The 15,470-nt window shown below is 40.0% G+C and overlaps 1 protein-coding gene across 2 annotated transcripts in view; it reads left to right on the top strand.

Moving 5' to 3' along the window:
- The first annotated feature begins 13,811 nt into the window (after positions 1 to 13,811).
- The window catches only part of KDM5A (lysine demethylase 5A), a 99,998-nt gene continuing 98,339 nt past the window's right edge, over positions 13,812 to 15,470 (top strand). Inside the window, exon 1 of one of the 2 annotated variants that reach the window (XR_005786759.1) lies at positions 13,812 to 14,425. Coding sequence is in view for 1 of the 2 variants with exons in the window: in XM_040462704.1 (XP_040318638.1) it covers positions 14,261 to 14,425 (165 nt within the window). In the remaining variant the exon portion in view is untranslated. The remainder of the gene's footprint in view (positions 14,426 to 15,470) is intronic. The other variant, XM_040462704.1, reaches the window with a different exon arrangement.

The raw sequence follows: 15,470 nt of genomic DNA, 5'->3' as shown, positions 1-15,470 counted from the left end.
AAGTTTACACGGCCCTTTGGATTGTGCGCCAATAGGAAGGCTATTCACACAGAGGCACGCCCCATTCCCGCTCTTCCTCGCTTCGCGTCTAACCGCGCAGAGATAGCCGGGAAATGTAGTTTTACTTCAGCACGCAGCTTCCCTGGTGGAGGATGTTAATGGCTTGCAACCCAGTTCATCCCAGTACTGGTAGTGTGGTGTTTGGGGTCAGAACGCACTAATTTTGGGCACTCCCAGTTTAAACTTGTTCAACTACTTTGTTTTCATAAAAAATCATGCAGAAACGCGATGCATAATCATGCAATGGATACAGGATTATTATGTGTTGCAATTTACAAGCTCATATCAAGGTGAAGATTCTAAGAAGATAATTTCTCCCTCAATGACCTGGTGGCCTAGGGTCAAGATAGGACCTGTGGTTCAGTTTCTACCGTCAGAGAGTTATGTATATAAATACTATTTTTATCAGCAGACACTGCTTCCTTTTCCTGAAAGATGTGAGAAACTGGCTTTAATAATGTAAGCTAATTCAAAACTCAATTGCAGTCTCATCTTTACAGAAGAACAAATGGTAGGAGTAGGGGGAAAGGCACTTCAGCCTCTGAGCTGTCACTACTGCTATGAAAAAGCTGGGACTCTTTGCTGTATAAGACTTAAGGATGTCCAGAAGGAATTTGACATCTCCTAAATTTACTTTTTGCTGTCTTGTGATTTTTCTCTATTAGTTACACCAAAAATCAGTATTTTTGTGTCTCTTTTGGCCCTTACATTTTTTTTATTATTTTATTTAATTTTAAAGTTTATTTTTTTATTTTGGGAGAGAGGGAGAGAATCCCAAGTAAGCTCTGCACGGTCAGCACAGAACTGGATGAGGGGCTCTCGCAAACCGTGAGATGATGACCTGAGCCAAAATCAAGAGTTGGGTGCTCAATTGACTGAGCCACCCAGGTGCCCTCCCTTATATATATATTTTAAGCAAAATCATGGTGATCTTATCTTCAGACTGGTTCTTAAATACATATCATCTTATTAATTGCTACTCTGTGTCTCGTCACCTTTCACTTGGATTACTACAATAGGTTTCCAACTGGTGTTTTTCCCTTCTCCAATCCATTCTACAAAAGGTGATTATTTTTTTTAAAGCACATTTCTGGACATGTCACATTCCTGTTCATAAACTTTTGGTGACTCCCCAAAGAGTAGAGAATAAGTCCAGAGAGTGATAATGGCATTCAAATACTGACATAACCTGATCCTACTTATCTCATTATATAATAAATAACTTATTTTCTGAATGTAGCATGGACTTCCCAGGTTTGGCTCATACCCTTCCTTTTATGTGGATTGATCTTTTCCATGAATCTTAACCTATAAAATCCCTACCAAGGCCAATACAAATACCATCTCCTTTATTAGAAGTAATCCCTTGTGCTTTGATATTCATTTAGCAATTTGTCATTGTATTTTGATAGCATAGCTTCTGTTCAAATGTCATCAGTCTTGAGCCCTTCTCTGACTACACTATCCCCCCTTACCACCCTTCCGCTCCCTACCTTCTGTACTTTTTAAAAAGATCTTATCAGCACCTAAAATAATATATATTTGCTTGTGCTCATTATTTTGTCTCCCCTTGCCAGTAGAATGTAAGCTCTGTCCTTTTATTGTTGTTCATGTTATATATGCAGAATGAATCTAGGAGAGTGCCTGGCACATAGCAGATGCTCAAAAGTTGTTGCCAAATGAATGAATGCATATATAACATTCTTCCCCACAGGTGTGTTTCCTCTCTTTATTAGATTGCTCTTCTTCCATTCTACATCAAGGTTGAAGTGTCATCATTCATTCACATGTCAAAGGGTTATTCTCAACCCTCCCTCTCTCACAACCACCCAATGTCAGATTGATTTTTTAAAAAAAACACTCTGGTTGCAGAGGATCAATTAAGGACAATGCTTGAAGATCTGGGAGGCTGCCGTGGTAATTCACGGAAATGCCTAACTAAACAAGGGAGGCAAAAATGGAAATATGAAGAGGAAAATGGGAAATATTTAAAAGTTCCAATTGACTGGGTGGCTCAGTAGGTTAAGCATCTGACTTCAGCTCAGGTCGTGAACTCGCAGTTTGTGGGTTCGAGCCCCATGTCAGGCTCTGTGCTAACAGCTCAGAGCCTGGAGCCTGCTTCAGATTCTGTGTCTCCCTCTCTCTCTGTTTCTCTCTCTCTCTCTCTCTCTCTCTCTCTCTCTCTCTCTCTCTCTCTTTCTCTCTCTCTCAAAAATAAATAAAGATTAAAAAAAAAAGTTCCAGGGTGCCTGGGTGGCTCAGTTGGTTAAGCGTCTGACTTCGGGTCAGGTCATGATCTCCCAGTTTGTGAGTTTGAGCCCCGCGTCAGGCTCTGTGCTGAGAGCTCAGAGCCTAGAGCCTGCTCCAGAGTCTGTCTCCCTCTCTCTTTCTGCCCCTCCCCTGCTCGCACTCTGTCTCTCTCTCTCTCAAGAAAATAAATAAACATTTTTTAAAAAGTTCCAATCAACTGGATCCAGGACAGGGAGATTAGCTGGAGTAGGTGACATTAATCAGAGTGGGAAATACAAGGGACCTAGCTGGCTCAGTCGGTAGACAGTGTGACTCTTGTTCTCGGAGTTGTGAGATTGAGCCCCACGTTGGATGCAGAGATTAGTTAAAAATAAAATCTTAAAAAAGAATGGGAAATACAAGAGGAAGAGTATATATGAGTATATATGGAGGCTATGAGAAAGGCAAACCTGAGAAACTTTTACTTGGTATATTCTCCCGCCCTGGGACTTTACTTTCCTACTCAGTTTAATTCTGTGGTGCATAACATTGTTACTGCCGGCAATCTCATCTCTTTGTCTTTCTGTTGTAATGGCACTACACTTTATTTTATTTATGTATGTATGTATGTATGTATGTATGTATGTATGTATGTAGGCTAATGTGGGGCTTGAACTCACTGACACTGAGATCAAGACAGGAGCTGAGACCAAGAGTCAGATGTTTAACCCACCACCAAGGTTCCACCCAGGTGCACCAATCCCTGTACTTTAGATTATTCTTAGCTTTTGCCTTCTATGTGTGCTCCTGGGGAACAGTCTCCCATTTATGGGAAATGATATCACCATAAAGTTATGGTCTCTAACCTTAGTGAAACCCTCAGAAGTGAAGAGCAACACTTCTCAAGAAATATTTGCTCTTTCTCCTTATTTCCACAGGAGCCATTTTGGGTATTCACAATTTGCTTTAAACCCTTAAGGGAGCCCTCCCAGTATCTTTGTCTTTCTTTCCCAAGGTAATCAACTGCCTTAACTTCGTGCCTTCTCACCCGCTTACTTACCATCACTGTACTTGTATTTACCTCTTTTCCTCTGCTTCAGAAGAACGGGTGTCCCTGCTCTTATCATGCTCATTTCTTTTGCTTCTTTAGGGACTTTGGTTTTTCTCTTACTATCTTCAGCCTCCAATTCTCCATTAGTTCTTCCTTCTCAGCACTGAGGCCCACTCATGTATACTAGCTTGTGAAGATATTCTTAGGTTCTCCTTCAGTAACTTCCATGTTTCCATACCCAACCTTTCCTCCACAGCCCAGGACATTGAGTCCATGCTTGGCTCCTTTTCTTCATCTCCCATTCACTTCCCAACTCACTCAAAACTGGATTTTGACTCCATAACTTTATTGAAATTGCTCTATGATCTATTAATTGCTAAACTGAATGATCACATCTTGTCGTATCTCATTCTTTCTGGCATTTTATACTGTTGCAAATTTTCACCTTTTCTTCAAATTTTACTTTCTTGACAACTATGAAAACCCTCTCAAATCACTCTCACCATTCATTCTTAGCATCACATGCTGGTTTTTCTTTTTATGGTGAAAGAACTATTACCTTCCTGGAAAAATTAACTTTTATTAGCTCAACACAGATAACTGAAAAGTAAACTTCTGGTTTCTCTTATTTGTGTAAGAACCATGGACTTCATAACAATAATACATATCAAAGTAAGAATAAATAGAACTGAAGCATGCCTTTGGTATGCTTCCCATCCTCATTTAATGCTAAATTTAAGAAATAATAGCTTTTGCCCTCTGAGAAATCACAGAAAAATAGACAATGCACATACAAACACACTAAAGGAAATAGGAGTACTTAAAAACTATGTACCTGTCCAGGGAGCCTACACCAGGAAAACAAATAAATAACCAGTACCCATGTTTTAATTTTGAAAAATCACAGGGCAGAGAGAAGATAGAAGACTGACATTTATCATTTCCTTCCAGTTTATTATTTGTATTTTTATTGTCATGTGTATGTTTACACAGTAGTGAACAAGGTCTGTGTTATCTGTCCTCTATGAAGGCATCTGCGACATAGAAAATTATTGATAAAGTCCTTGACATAAATTTGAGTGAATCCAAACCAAATATGAGAAAATACCTCACCTAGTTTTTTTTTGTTTGGTTTGTTTGTTTGTTTGGAATATGGCATTTGACTCTGTTCTTGAATTCACCCAGTTTGTTAAGGTAGAAGCTCTTGATACGTTACTTTACAAATTATGCAAATATTTTGGCAAACACAGATTTAGAGATTCAAATGAGATTCAAATGATTAAAGTTAAAAAAAAACTTTAATGTTTGTTTAATTTTGAGAGAGAGAGAGAGAGCGCACAAGTTGGGGAGAGGCAGAGAGAGAGAGAGAGAGGGAGACACAGAATCCAAAGCGGGCTCCAGGCCAGAGCCCGACATGGGACTCGAACTCACAAGCCGTGAGATCATGACCTGAGCAGAAGCTGGATGTTTAACCGACTGAGCCATCCAGGGGCCCCTAAAATGTTTCTTCTTCCTTTACCATAACATTAATAAGGAGATAATCATTTGAAATATTGCATTTAAAAATCTTTTAGATCATTTTGCCTACCAGAGCCATTGAAAGTGATATAAAACAGAGCCTTGTATGTTATTTCCAATTCTTATGAAATGCTGCCATGCATTATTGAATTAATCCTTTCCTTTATAACTTCCTTTTATATATCTTAATGTTTAAATGAAATATCTTTTAGTCTCTATGTTCAAAATTCTGGTATAAATGTAGCCTCTATTTTATTTTTAAAGGATTTTCTTTTCTTTTTTTAAAATGTTTATTCTTGAGAGAGAGAGAGAGGCAGAGAGCAAACAGGGGAGGAGCAGAGAGAGGAAGACAGAATCCCAAGAAGGTTCCATGCTGTCAGCATGGAGCCCCATGTGGGGCTCAAACTCACAAACTGTGAGATTATGACCTGAGCTGAAACCAAGAGTTGGATGCTTAACTGACTGAGCCACCGATGTGCCCCTACATGTAGCCTCTTAATCAAAGTTCTTCTATATGTGATTTCTTTTTCTTCTCCTAGAATATAATTTCTTCTCCTAGAATACATACTAATTAAATTTTATTATTGGCTTCACTACTGCCTTAGAGTTCCACAGTTTTTGAAAAAATTTTAAACTTTGACGTATTCTTCATATGTAATTGATGATTTTTATTTTATCTCTTCTTCAAGACTAGTGAAAATATGTGCACCTAAAATGCAGGTCTACAGAAATTACTTGTAAATTATCACTATTTTCCTCCCTTAATTAAGGTATCAACAACTACTTTCCAATCAGATTATTTGAACATTCATAGTCTATGTCTTTCTTCCCTCAAAGTACCCACAGCTTGTTTGCCCGAGATATTAGCATTATTTATTTGAATATGACTTATATTTATATGACCTTTAATGGATTCTTAATCATCTATTCTTTTGTACTCAGCAGATAATGGATTGTTGTAAGGCAAGGCACAAGATTATCAATAAATTTAGGTGCACTGTAAATTGTTCTGTTCAGCAGTAAAACCATGTATATCCTTCAAAGAACACCTTGTAATTGCTTCTAAAATAATATAATTTGTGGCACCTGACTGACTTAGTTGGTAGAGCACACAACTCTTGATCTCAGGGTTGTGAGTTTGAGCCCCATGTTGGGGGGTACACTCGTTCTTCCCCACTTGTCTCTCTCTCTCTCTCTCTCTCTCTCTCAAAAGCAAATAAACATTTAAAAAAATTTAAAAGAAACATTTTAAATCATAGCTTTTCAACCTTTAGAGTTCATAAAAATTGAATCTCTTCCTCCTACACTGATTTGTCCTTGTGGACTACTTAGAGTCTGTCTGCTCAAAACCCATGTAAAAATGTGTCTTTTTAAAAAATGTTTATTTTTGAGAGACAGAGAGAGAGAGAGACAGAGAGAGTGCGCAAGCCTGGATGAGGGAGGGGCAGAGAGAGGGAGACACAGAATCTGAAGCAGGCTCCAGGTTCTGAGTTATCAGCACAGAGCTTGATGCCGAGCTCGAACTCATGGACTGTGACATCATCAGTCCCCAAAGTGTGGTCAACAGATCCTTATTTGTCCTCAGGCCAATGTTGGTCCCTGAAGTATCTTCTGAAGGTCTTGAAGTCAAAATTATTTTCATATTAACATTAAAATGCTATTTGCCTTCTTTTTTTATTAAAAAAATTTTAATGTTTTATTCATTTTTGAGAGAGAGAGAGAGAGAGAGAGAGAGACAGACAGACAGACAGCGGGGGGGGGGGCGGGGAGAGAGAGGGAGAGAAAGAGAATTCCAACCGGACTCCACACTTATCAGCACTGAGCCCGATGCAGGGCCCAAACTCATGAACTGTGAAATCATTACCTGGGCTGAAGTCGGATTCTCAACCGACTGAGCCACCCAGGCACCCTGTTTTTGTTTGTTTTGTTTTGTTTTGTTTTGTTTTTGCCATTGACATTTGCACTGCAAAAGCAGTGGTGGCTAAAACTACTGGTTCCTCAGCATGAATCATGGCAGTAACACCAAACTGTACTTGTAGTCATTGTTTTCACGACACACACACTAATGGTTTAAGAAGAAAAAAAGCCAGTTTCATTTAAATATGCCCATGATGGGGGTGTGGGGGTGGCTCAGTCGGATGAGTGCCCGACTCTTGATTTTGGCTCAGGTTTATCAGTTCCAGCCCTACATCAGGCTCTGTGCTGACGGCGTGGAGCCTGCTGGGATTCTCTCTCTCCCTCTCTCTCCCTTCCTCTCCCCCATGCTCTCTCTCTCTCTCTCTCTCTCTCTCTCTCTCTCTCTCTTTTTCTGTCTAAATAAACTTAAAAAAAAAAAGAATGCCCATGATGAAGCAGTAAAAATGATTAGTTTTAGTAAACCGTGACTCTTGAACATGTTTTTTTAATAGTCTATGTGATGAAGTAGGAAGTACACATAAAGAAAGCAGTTCTACTACGTACAGAAGCAGGAAGGTTTTCTCAAGGAGAAGCACTTATGAGCTTAATTAGTCACATTTTTCATGTAACACCAGAAGGCCAAACAGATAAACCATGGCTATTTAGATCTAGGTAGTTGACAGACATTTTCTTGAAAATGAACAATGTGAGCCCATTTATTCAGTGGAAACAACTGATGGTATTTGTTGACAATGAAAATCTGAGCTATAAGTGAAAATCATTATTTTGGAAAACTTGTTTCTGTTACTCTGAGTTTGACAGCCTCTCAATTTTCTGAGAACATCAATGGTAATATTGCTATGATTTTTTTATATTATATAATTATGTGCATCAACATTAGGAAGATCTATATAACTCAGTTATAATATTGAAATAATATTATCAAAATGACCAATGCATGATGTTACAAAATCATGACTGAGTAAAAAATCCATTCAAGGACAATGTTGACTACCATTTTCATGTAACAGAGTACAAAAAGTTCATTGATAAAGTTTTAGATTCCATATTGCTAACCTTTAAGAAATTACAATTATCAGGGTGCCTGGGTGGCTCAGTTGGTTGACTCTTGATTTTGGCTCAGGTCATGATCTCACAGTCTGCACTGAGTGTGGACCCTGCTTGGGATTCCCACTCTCTCTCTCCCCACCCCCCCGCGCGCGGGGCCGGTGGTGGGGGGCTCTCTCTAAAATGAAAAAAAAAAAATGGAAAAAGTAATTACAATTATCTGAAAGGGCTAAATATTGAAAAAATACTATTTCCTTTCCAACTACATATCTGTGTGATGCTGGATTTTTTCCCATACATTTCAACCCAAACAATATATCCCAAAAGATTTAATACAGAAACAGGTATGAGAATCCAGCTTGGTCTTACTAAGCCAAACATTAAAAAGTTTTTCAAAAAAATGTAAACTCAAGCTACTTTTATCACTAAATTCTTTTTAGAAAAAAATATTATATACATATATATATATTAACATGTGTGATGGTTAATTTTATGTGTCACCTTGGAGGGTTTTTTTTTGGATGAGGTTAACATTTAATCAATAAACTCTGAGTCAAGCAGATTTTTCTTCATAGTGGGTGGGTCTCATTTAACCAGCTGAAAGCTTGAATAGAACACAAATCCAGCCTCCCCAAGCTAGATGGAATTCTCCTGCAAAGCGCCTTCAGAATTTATCTGAACCATCTTCTTTCTTGGGTTTCCAGCCTGCTAGTCATTGGAGTGGAACATCAACTTTCCTAAGACTCCAGCCTGCTAGCCGACACTGCAGATTTTGGACTTGCGGGCCTCCATAATTGTGTGAGCTAATTCCTCATTTTCTCTCTCTCTCTCTCTCTCTCTCTCTCTCTCTCTCTCTCTCTCTCCATTCTATTGGTCTTGTTTCTCTGGAGAAAGCTGATTAATACAACATGTAAGGGGTTTATTATTTATTATTATTATTATTATTATTATTTTTAATAGTCTACTTACTTAGAGAGAGAGTGCTCACATGTGAGATGGGGGAGAGAAGGAGAAAGAGGGAATCCCAAGCAGGCTCCATACTGTCAGTGCAGAGCCTGACACAGGGCTCAATCCCACAAACTGCGAGATCATGACCTAACCTGAGATCAAGAGTCAGATGCTTAACTAACTGAGCTACCTAGGTGCCTGCTTCTCAATAATTTTTAAGAGTACAAAATGGTCCCGAGACCAAAAAGTTTGAGAACCACTGGTAGAAAGTATATTTGAAATGAAATAGCCTTTCCTTACAAATTTAGTAATTTTTAATTTTGGCTCTCAGCAATTTGCCTTCCTTCAATTAGTCTGAATTTATGAAGTTTTATTACGTTTTTTAATAAATTCAGAGATCACAGCCTAGCTAGATGATTGTCAGAGTTGGATATTCATTTTATCCTATTCTAGCACCAAGGACAGCAAATTTTGTATAAAACATAATTTTTTAATATTATTTAATTTTTTCTCAAAAGTTTTTTAAAAAAAAAAATTTTTTTTTCAACGTTTATTTATTTTTGGGACAAAGAGAGACATAGCATGAACGGGGGAGGGGCAGAGAGAGAGGGAGACACAGAATCGGAAACAGGCTCCAGGCTCTGAGCCATCAGCCCAGAGCCCGACGCCGGGCTCGACGCGGGGCTCGAACTCACGGACGGCGAGATCGTGACCTGGCTGAAGTCGGACGCTTAACCGACTGCGCCACCCAGGCGCCCCATCTCAAAAGTTTTTAAGAATAACTTAACTACTGAAAACAGCACCTGTAAACTACAGCTATACCTAACTGTTCTTCCCTGAGACCCAAGCACTATTGACAGTCAATATTAACATACTACGTGCAGAAAGCCCTCATTAGAGCTGATTAACCACGGGCAAAGTAATGTTGAAAAAGAAAACCAAAGATGGAGGCATCACAATTCCAGAATTCAAGCTATATTATAAAGCTGTAATCATCAAGACAGTATGGTACTGGCACAAAAAAACAGACAAATAGATCAATGGAACAGAATAGAGAACACAGAAATGGATCCACAAACATATGGGCAACTAATTTTTGACAAAGCAGGAAAGAATATCCAATGGAATAAAGACAGTGTCTTCACCAAGTGGTGTTGGGAGAACTGGACAGCGACATGCAGAAAAATGAACCTGGACCACTTTGTTACACCATACACAAAAATAAACTCAAAGTGGATGAAAGAGCTAAAACGTAAAACAGGAAGCCATCAAAATCCTATAGGAGAAAACAGGCAACAACTTCTTGCAGCTTGGCCGCAGCAACTTCTTGCTTGACATGTCTCCAGAGGCAAGGGAAACAAAAGCAAAAATGAACTTCTGGGACCTCATCAAGAGAAATAGCTTCTGCATAGTGAAGGAAACAATCAGCAAAACTAAAGTTTTAGTTTAGCAAAACTAAAAGGCAACTGAGAGAATGGGAAAAGATATTTGCAAATGAGATATCAGATAAAGGGTGAGTATCCAAAATCTATAAAGAATTGTCAAAATCAACACCCAGAAAACAAATAGTCCAGTGAAGAAATGGGCAAAAACCATGAATAGACATTTTTTCAAAGAAGACATCCAGATGGCTAACAGACACATGAAAAAATGCTCAACATCTTATCATCAGGGAAATACAAATGAAAACCACAATGAGATACCGCCTCACACCTGTCAGAATGGCTAAAATTAACAACTCAGGAAACAACCGATATTGGTGAGGATGCAGAGAAAGAGGAACCCTTTTGCACTGTTGGTGGGAATGCAAACTGGTGCAGTCACTCTGGAAAATAGTATGGAGGTGCCTCAAAAAATTAAAAACAGAACTACCCTACGACCCAGCAATTGCACTACTAGGTATTTATCCAAAGAATACAAAAATGCTGATTTGAAGGGACACATGTACTCCAATGTTTATGGCAGCACTATCGACAGTAGCCAAAGTATGGAAAGAGCCTTTGTTATGTAACATCGACTGATGAATGGATAAAGAAGACACACACACACACACACACACGATGGAATATTACTTGATGATCAAAAAGAATGGAATGAAATCTTGACATTTGCAACAATGTGGATGGAACTAGAGTGTATTATGTTAAGCAAAATAAGTCAGAGAAAGACAAATATACAATTTCACTCATGTGGAATTTAAGAAACAAAACAGATGAATATAGGGAAAGGGAAGCAAAAATAAGATAGAAACAGAGAGGGAAACAAACCATAAGAAACTTTTACAATAGTGATTCTCAAAGGGATGGGTATGAGGGGTGAGGGTGGGTGATACTCCTGGAGGGGAGGATTAGAATCTCATGTGGGTAAAACTGGATAAGTTTTTTCCATCCCCAGTAGAGATATTCACTGTGTTTCTCTTATAGACTCACTGCTAAAGTGACTGCTACAGATTTTTCAGGCATATTAAGGCAAATAAATGATTGAGGATAATCACTGAATGAATTTAAATACTAGGGAGACAGTTTAAAGTACTAGGTAAGTATACCTTGAAAGATCAAAAGTAAGAGAAACAAAGCTTTTAGGAGTTTGTGTTTATTCGGAGGATCAATCAAGGCTTTGCTGCTCTGTTAGTAATTCAAAAGCAAAACAATTATACTTTAATTTACATATTTAATGATTATTTCAGTGTTACTTGGTTTACTTAGAATTTCATTATTTCTGTTGTGAGTAATGTGGATTTTCAGATTTAAATAGTAAAAATTTGATTTTTAAATCAGATTTTATTGTGACTCATTATAATTGTGTGTGACGAATCACACTTTTCTCTACATCCCTTTGCAATGTGATATTATTGTTCTTCCCATCAAGATATGTAGTCCATTTCACCACCTTCTCGAATCTGGACTGGCCTTATGATCTGCCTTGGCCAACAGAATATGACAGAAGTGATCTTGTACATTTTGGATCCCAGGACTTAGGCCTAGGCTTCCATTCTCACACTCCCGGAATGTTAAGACCATGTTATGAAGAAACACAGTCTATCCTATCGAGGATGAGAAGTCATGTGGAGAACTGAGGCTTCCCAGCCAACATCCAGCACCAACTGCCAGATATGTGATGAGGCCATAGTGGATCCTCCAACTCCAGTTAAGCTGTCAGACGCCTGTAGCTGCAGAAGTGATCCCAGGGGAACCATGAAAACACCGGACTGCCAACCCACAGAATTGCAGTAATAGTTTTCATTTTTAGCCACTAAGTTTTTTTAGCCATTAAGTTTTGGGGTAGTTTGTTACATAACAAAGGCTAACTGAAACAAATGTTTGTGTATGGGTTTGAGGCTGGTGGGTGTAGTAACTGGGCATTAACTTTTACGGATACTATAAACAAATGATGGGATATCATATATGCCACACCTTAGTAGAGTCTTAAAATTTGTTATATGTAAATGTAGATGAGGCAATGAAACACAAAGTAAATTTATTGGGTGAATCCACCCACTCATTCAACAGATACTTATTTAACAGATGTTTATTGCATACCTTCTATACACCAAGCACCATTCTAGGAATTGGGGCTACAGTGGTCAATACAACAGACTTGCACCTACCTTCATATAGTTTACAGCCTGAGGAAGAATGGCAATGAAGAAATTCCAAAAAGTTTGATAAGGAAGTACAGGTAAATGACGCTAGAGAGTTAAGGAAAGCTTTCCAGAGGAAGTCATATTTAAACTGATATATGAAAGATGAGTAGGTCAGAAAGGGGATATATGAAACTGTGGGGTGGGGTCAGGAGAGTACAAACATGTTCCAGACAGAGGAAACATTATCTGTGGAGGCTCAGAGATGAGAGAAGGCACAGTGCATTAAAGCCACCACAAAGCTTGGGAGTAAGGTGGCAAATAAGAAAGGAGTTTGGAATCGTTGAGTTTGGAGATGAGGGGACAAGGTGTATTCTGGATTTTAGACAAAGCAATCTGACAACTGAATGGAATGGGATTTGAGAGGGGGGTAAGAACTGAGCTATCATAGTTCAGGTGAGAGAGAACTTAAATTAAGATAGTGATACGTGAGGATGAAGATACATGGGTGGGTTTAAGATTTTTAGGTGAATCTCTAGACAGACTTGACACCCAATAGTACATAGTAAGGGAGGAGTTAAGGATTAGCTCTAGATTTCTGGCTCAGGCAACTGAGTAGGTGAAGTCATTCACGGAAACAGGAAACACTGAAAAAACAGTAGGTACTTGAATTGACGACATGGGGTTGTCTCGCAGGTAGCTAGATGTATTGGTTTCGAAATCAAGAGAAAAACCTTGTCTGAAAATACAGTTTTGGGAGTTATCAACCACAGTTGGTAATTCAGGTCCTGGGGTAGCCGAGATTGCACAGGGAGTATGAAAAAAAGGCCTGGAAAGGAAGTCTTCCTTACAATAAATATTTAATACTCGAACTACCTTTTCAGTTTCTTCTTTAGTTCTTTCTACGTTATTTTCCACAATTTGGAGTAAGTGGAGATGTACACTGGCACAGAAACTTTTGACAAGCAGGATCACAAGGTTTGCCAGTCTTTACAGCGTATTGAGAAAAGTTTACGAAGCGTGTGGTAGTAAAGTGCTTGCTGTTGAGATGACTTGGGGTTGTCAATTGCTGGAAAAGGAAGGTCAAGAGCGGTGTCTTCCACGAAAAGCAATTCCTAGACGGTGACTAAGGCCGGCTGGCAGGATTTGGGGGACAGATTCGATCCGAACCTGTTGTCACGGAGATGAGGCGGCTATGGAGTGGCCAAGGGAGATTATTTGGAAGAGATACTAACAGTCAAAATACTAAAGAAAGAGCCAGATGCTGAAAAAGCTGATTATATGGAAAAAGACAGGTACGTTAAAACAAGCCGCGATGCCAGGACAGCCAGATAGGCTCGCGGAAAACAGGTCGAGTTTGTTTCCGTGTCATTTATACACAAAGGGGAACAGAACCCTCCTCACCGGAAGCAGAACCTCTGCCCTCTGGGGCATTACACATTCCTCCGCGCCGGAAGAGTGCGCCCCTCCTGAGCCCTGACTGCTTTCTCCCCGCCAGTATCTTTCCTGAGGTGAGCTCGTGCGACCTCAGGGGTGTGCCGCTGAAAGTCGTCGGACAGCGCGGAACTTCCGCAGACAAGGAACCACACCGGATTGCCGGCAAAGGGAGGAAGAAGAAAGGCGAAACGACGAGGCTTCGCGTTGCTGCGGAGGGATTCTGTTTCTGTGGTGGCGGAGGGATTTGACAGTACATTAACTTCCGGAAAAGTCCTGACCCAGAGAGGAAAAACCCCGAAGGAAACAATAACAAACGAGAAGAGGAAGCGACTGTGGGGTTCCTGTGTTGAGCGGTTCTTGCCCGAGAAGATGAGCTTCGGCCCCTGTCAGGAGACGTGAGAGAGTTCGGTGGGCTTCAGTGAGGCTTTCTCCACCTGTTCCCCCACGGGGACCCCCCCCCCCCCGGTATTGCCATGGCAGGCGTGGGGCCGGGGGGCTATGCGGCGGAGTTCGTGCCCCCACCGGAGTGCCCAGTCTTTGAGCCCAGCTGGGAGGAGTTCACAGACCCGCTCAGCTTTATCGGCCGCATCCGGCCTCTGGCGGAGAAAACCGGCATCTGCAAAATCCGACCGCCCAAGGTACCGGAGTCCGAGGAGAAAGGGAAGGGAGAGTGCTTTAGCTTTACTTTTTCAGTCCTTCTGTCCTTTCATACTTACTGTCTCTCATTTCTCAACAGCTAGAAGCTAAGTTTGTAGATGTTCTTGCCTTGGTTTCTTTTGCAGTCTTAACGTAGGAAGGTCTGAGCCTGCGAGCGGTGTCCCAGGGGCCTTTCCGCCTAGAACTTGGGAACTGGTAGTTTTCTTGTTTGACTGTAGGCAGGGGTAACAAAAGACTTCAGGCCTTTCGTTGGTCAGGAAGGTGTTTGAAGTTTATGACATGGCATGTCTTATCCTCATGTACTGTACTCTGTTCTTATGGTGCTATAGTAAAAATTGCCTTTGAATTGGTTATTTCTTTAACCAAGTCCTATTAATGCTTAACTTATTAAATATTTGGAGGCCTCATCTCAAGGCTAAGGTTTCTTAAACGGTAATCTGAGATGTAGTTGTCCCCTAGGATGATATTACCAAACAAGAGCCCTAGACTCTTGTTGTCGCACTGAAAAAGTCTTCCCAGGGGAGGAGAAGGAGCAGCATTTATTACAGAATTTTGAGGTTTAAGAGGAATTGGTCAGTAATAGATGTGGAAGAAAACGTTGGATCTTTTGACATAGGAACCAAGGTTCAAAGATTTATCAATTGCAGTTACTGCAAATAACTGTTTGCCTATAGTTTTTTTATAATTCTCAATCTTTAAAGTAAGGAAAGCAGGTACTCCCCTTTGGGGGGAATTAGTGCCCCAAGAGGTTGAGTGATTTGCTCAAGGTCAGAAGCTTTTTTTTCTTTACCCATAAGACCAACGTTTTCCAAATGATGTTCTTGGTCCACCTGCGCCAGGCTCAACCAGATGCTTGTTAAAATGCACATCTCTAGGCCTCATTCCCAGACTAGAATCAGTTTCTGGATGTGGAAGTTCTAGAACGTGTTTTTCTAGCAAGTCCTCTAGCAACTTAATGCACATTTAAATTTGAACTGTTGCCTTCGGTGCTTCTTAAAGGGACACTCTATGTTTTGTCTACTAGTT

This window comes from Herpailurus yagouaroundi, unplaced genomic scaffold, assembly GCF_014898765.1.
Source record: "Herpailurus yagouaroundi ecotype Mexico unplaced genomic scaffold, PumYag 355, whole genome shotgun sequence".
In the NCBI taxonomy this organism is placed as follows: domain Eukaryota; kingdom Metazoa; phylum Chordata; class Mammalia; order Carnivora; family Felidae; genus Herpailurus; species Herpailurus yagouaroundi.
Note: the sequence above shows the minus strand (reverse complement) of the source record. Positions and strands in the feature narration are given on the sequence as shown.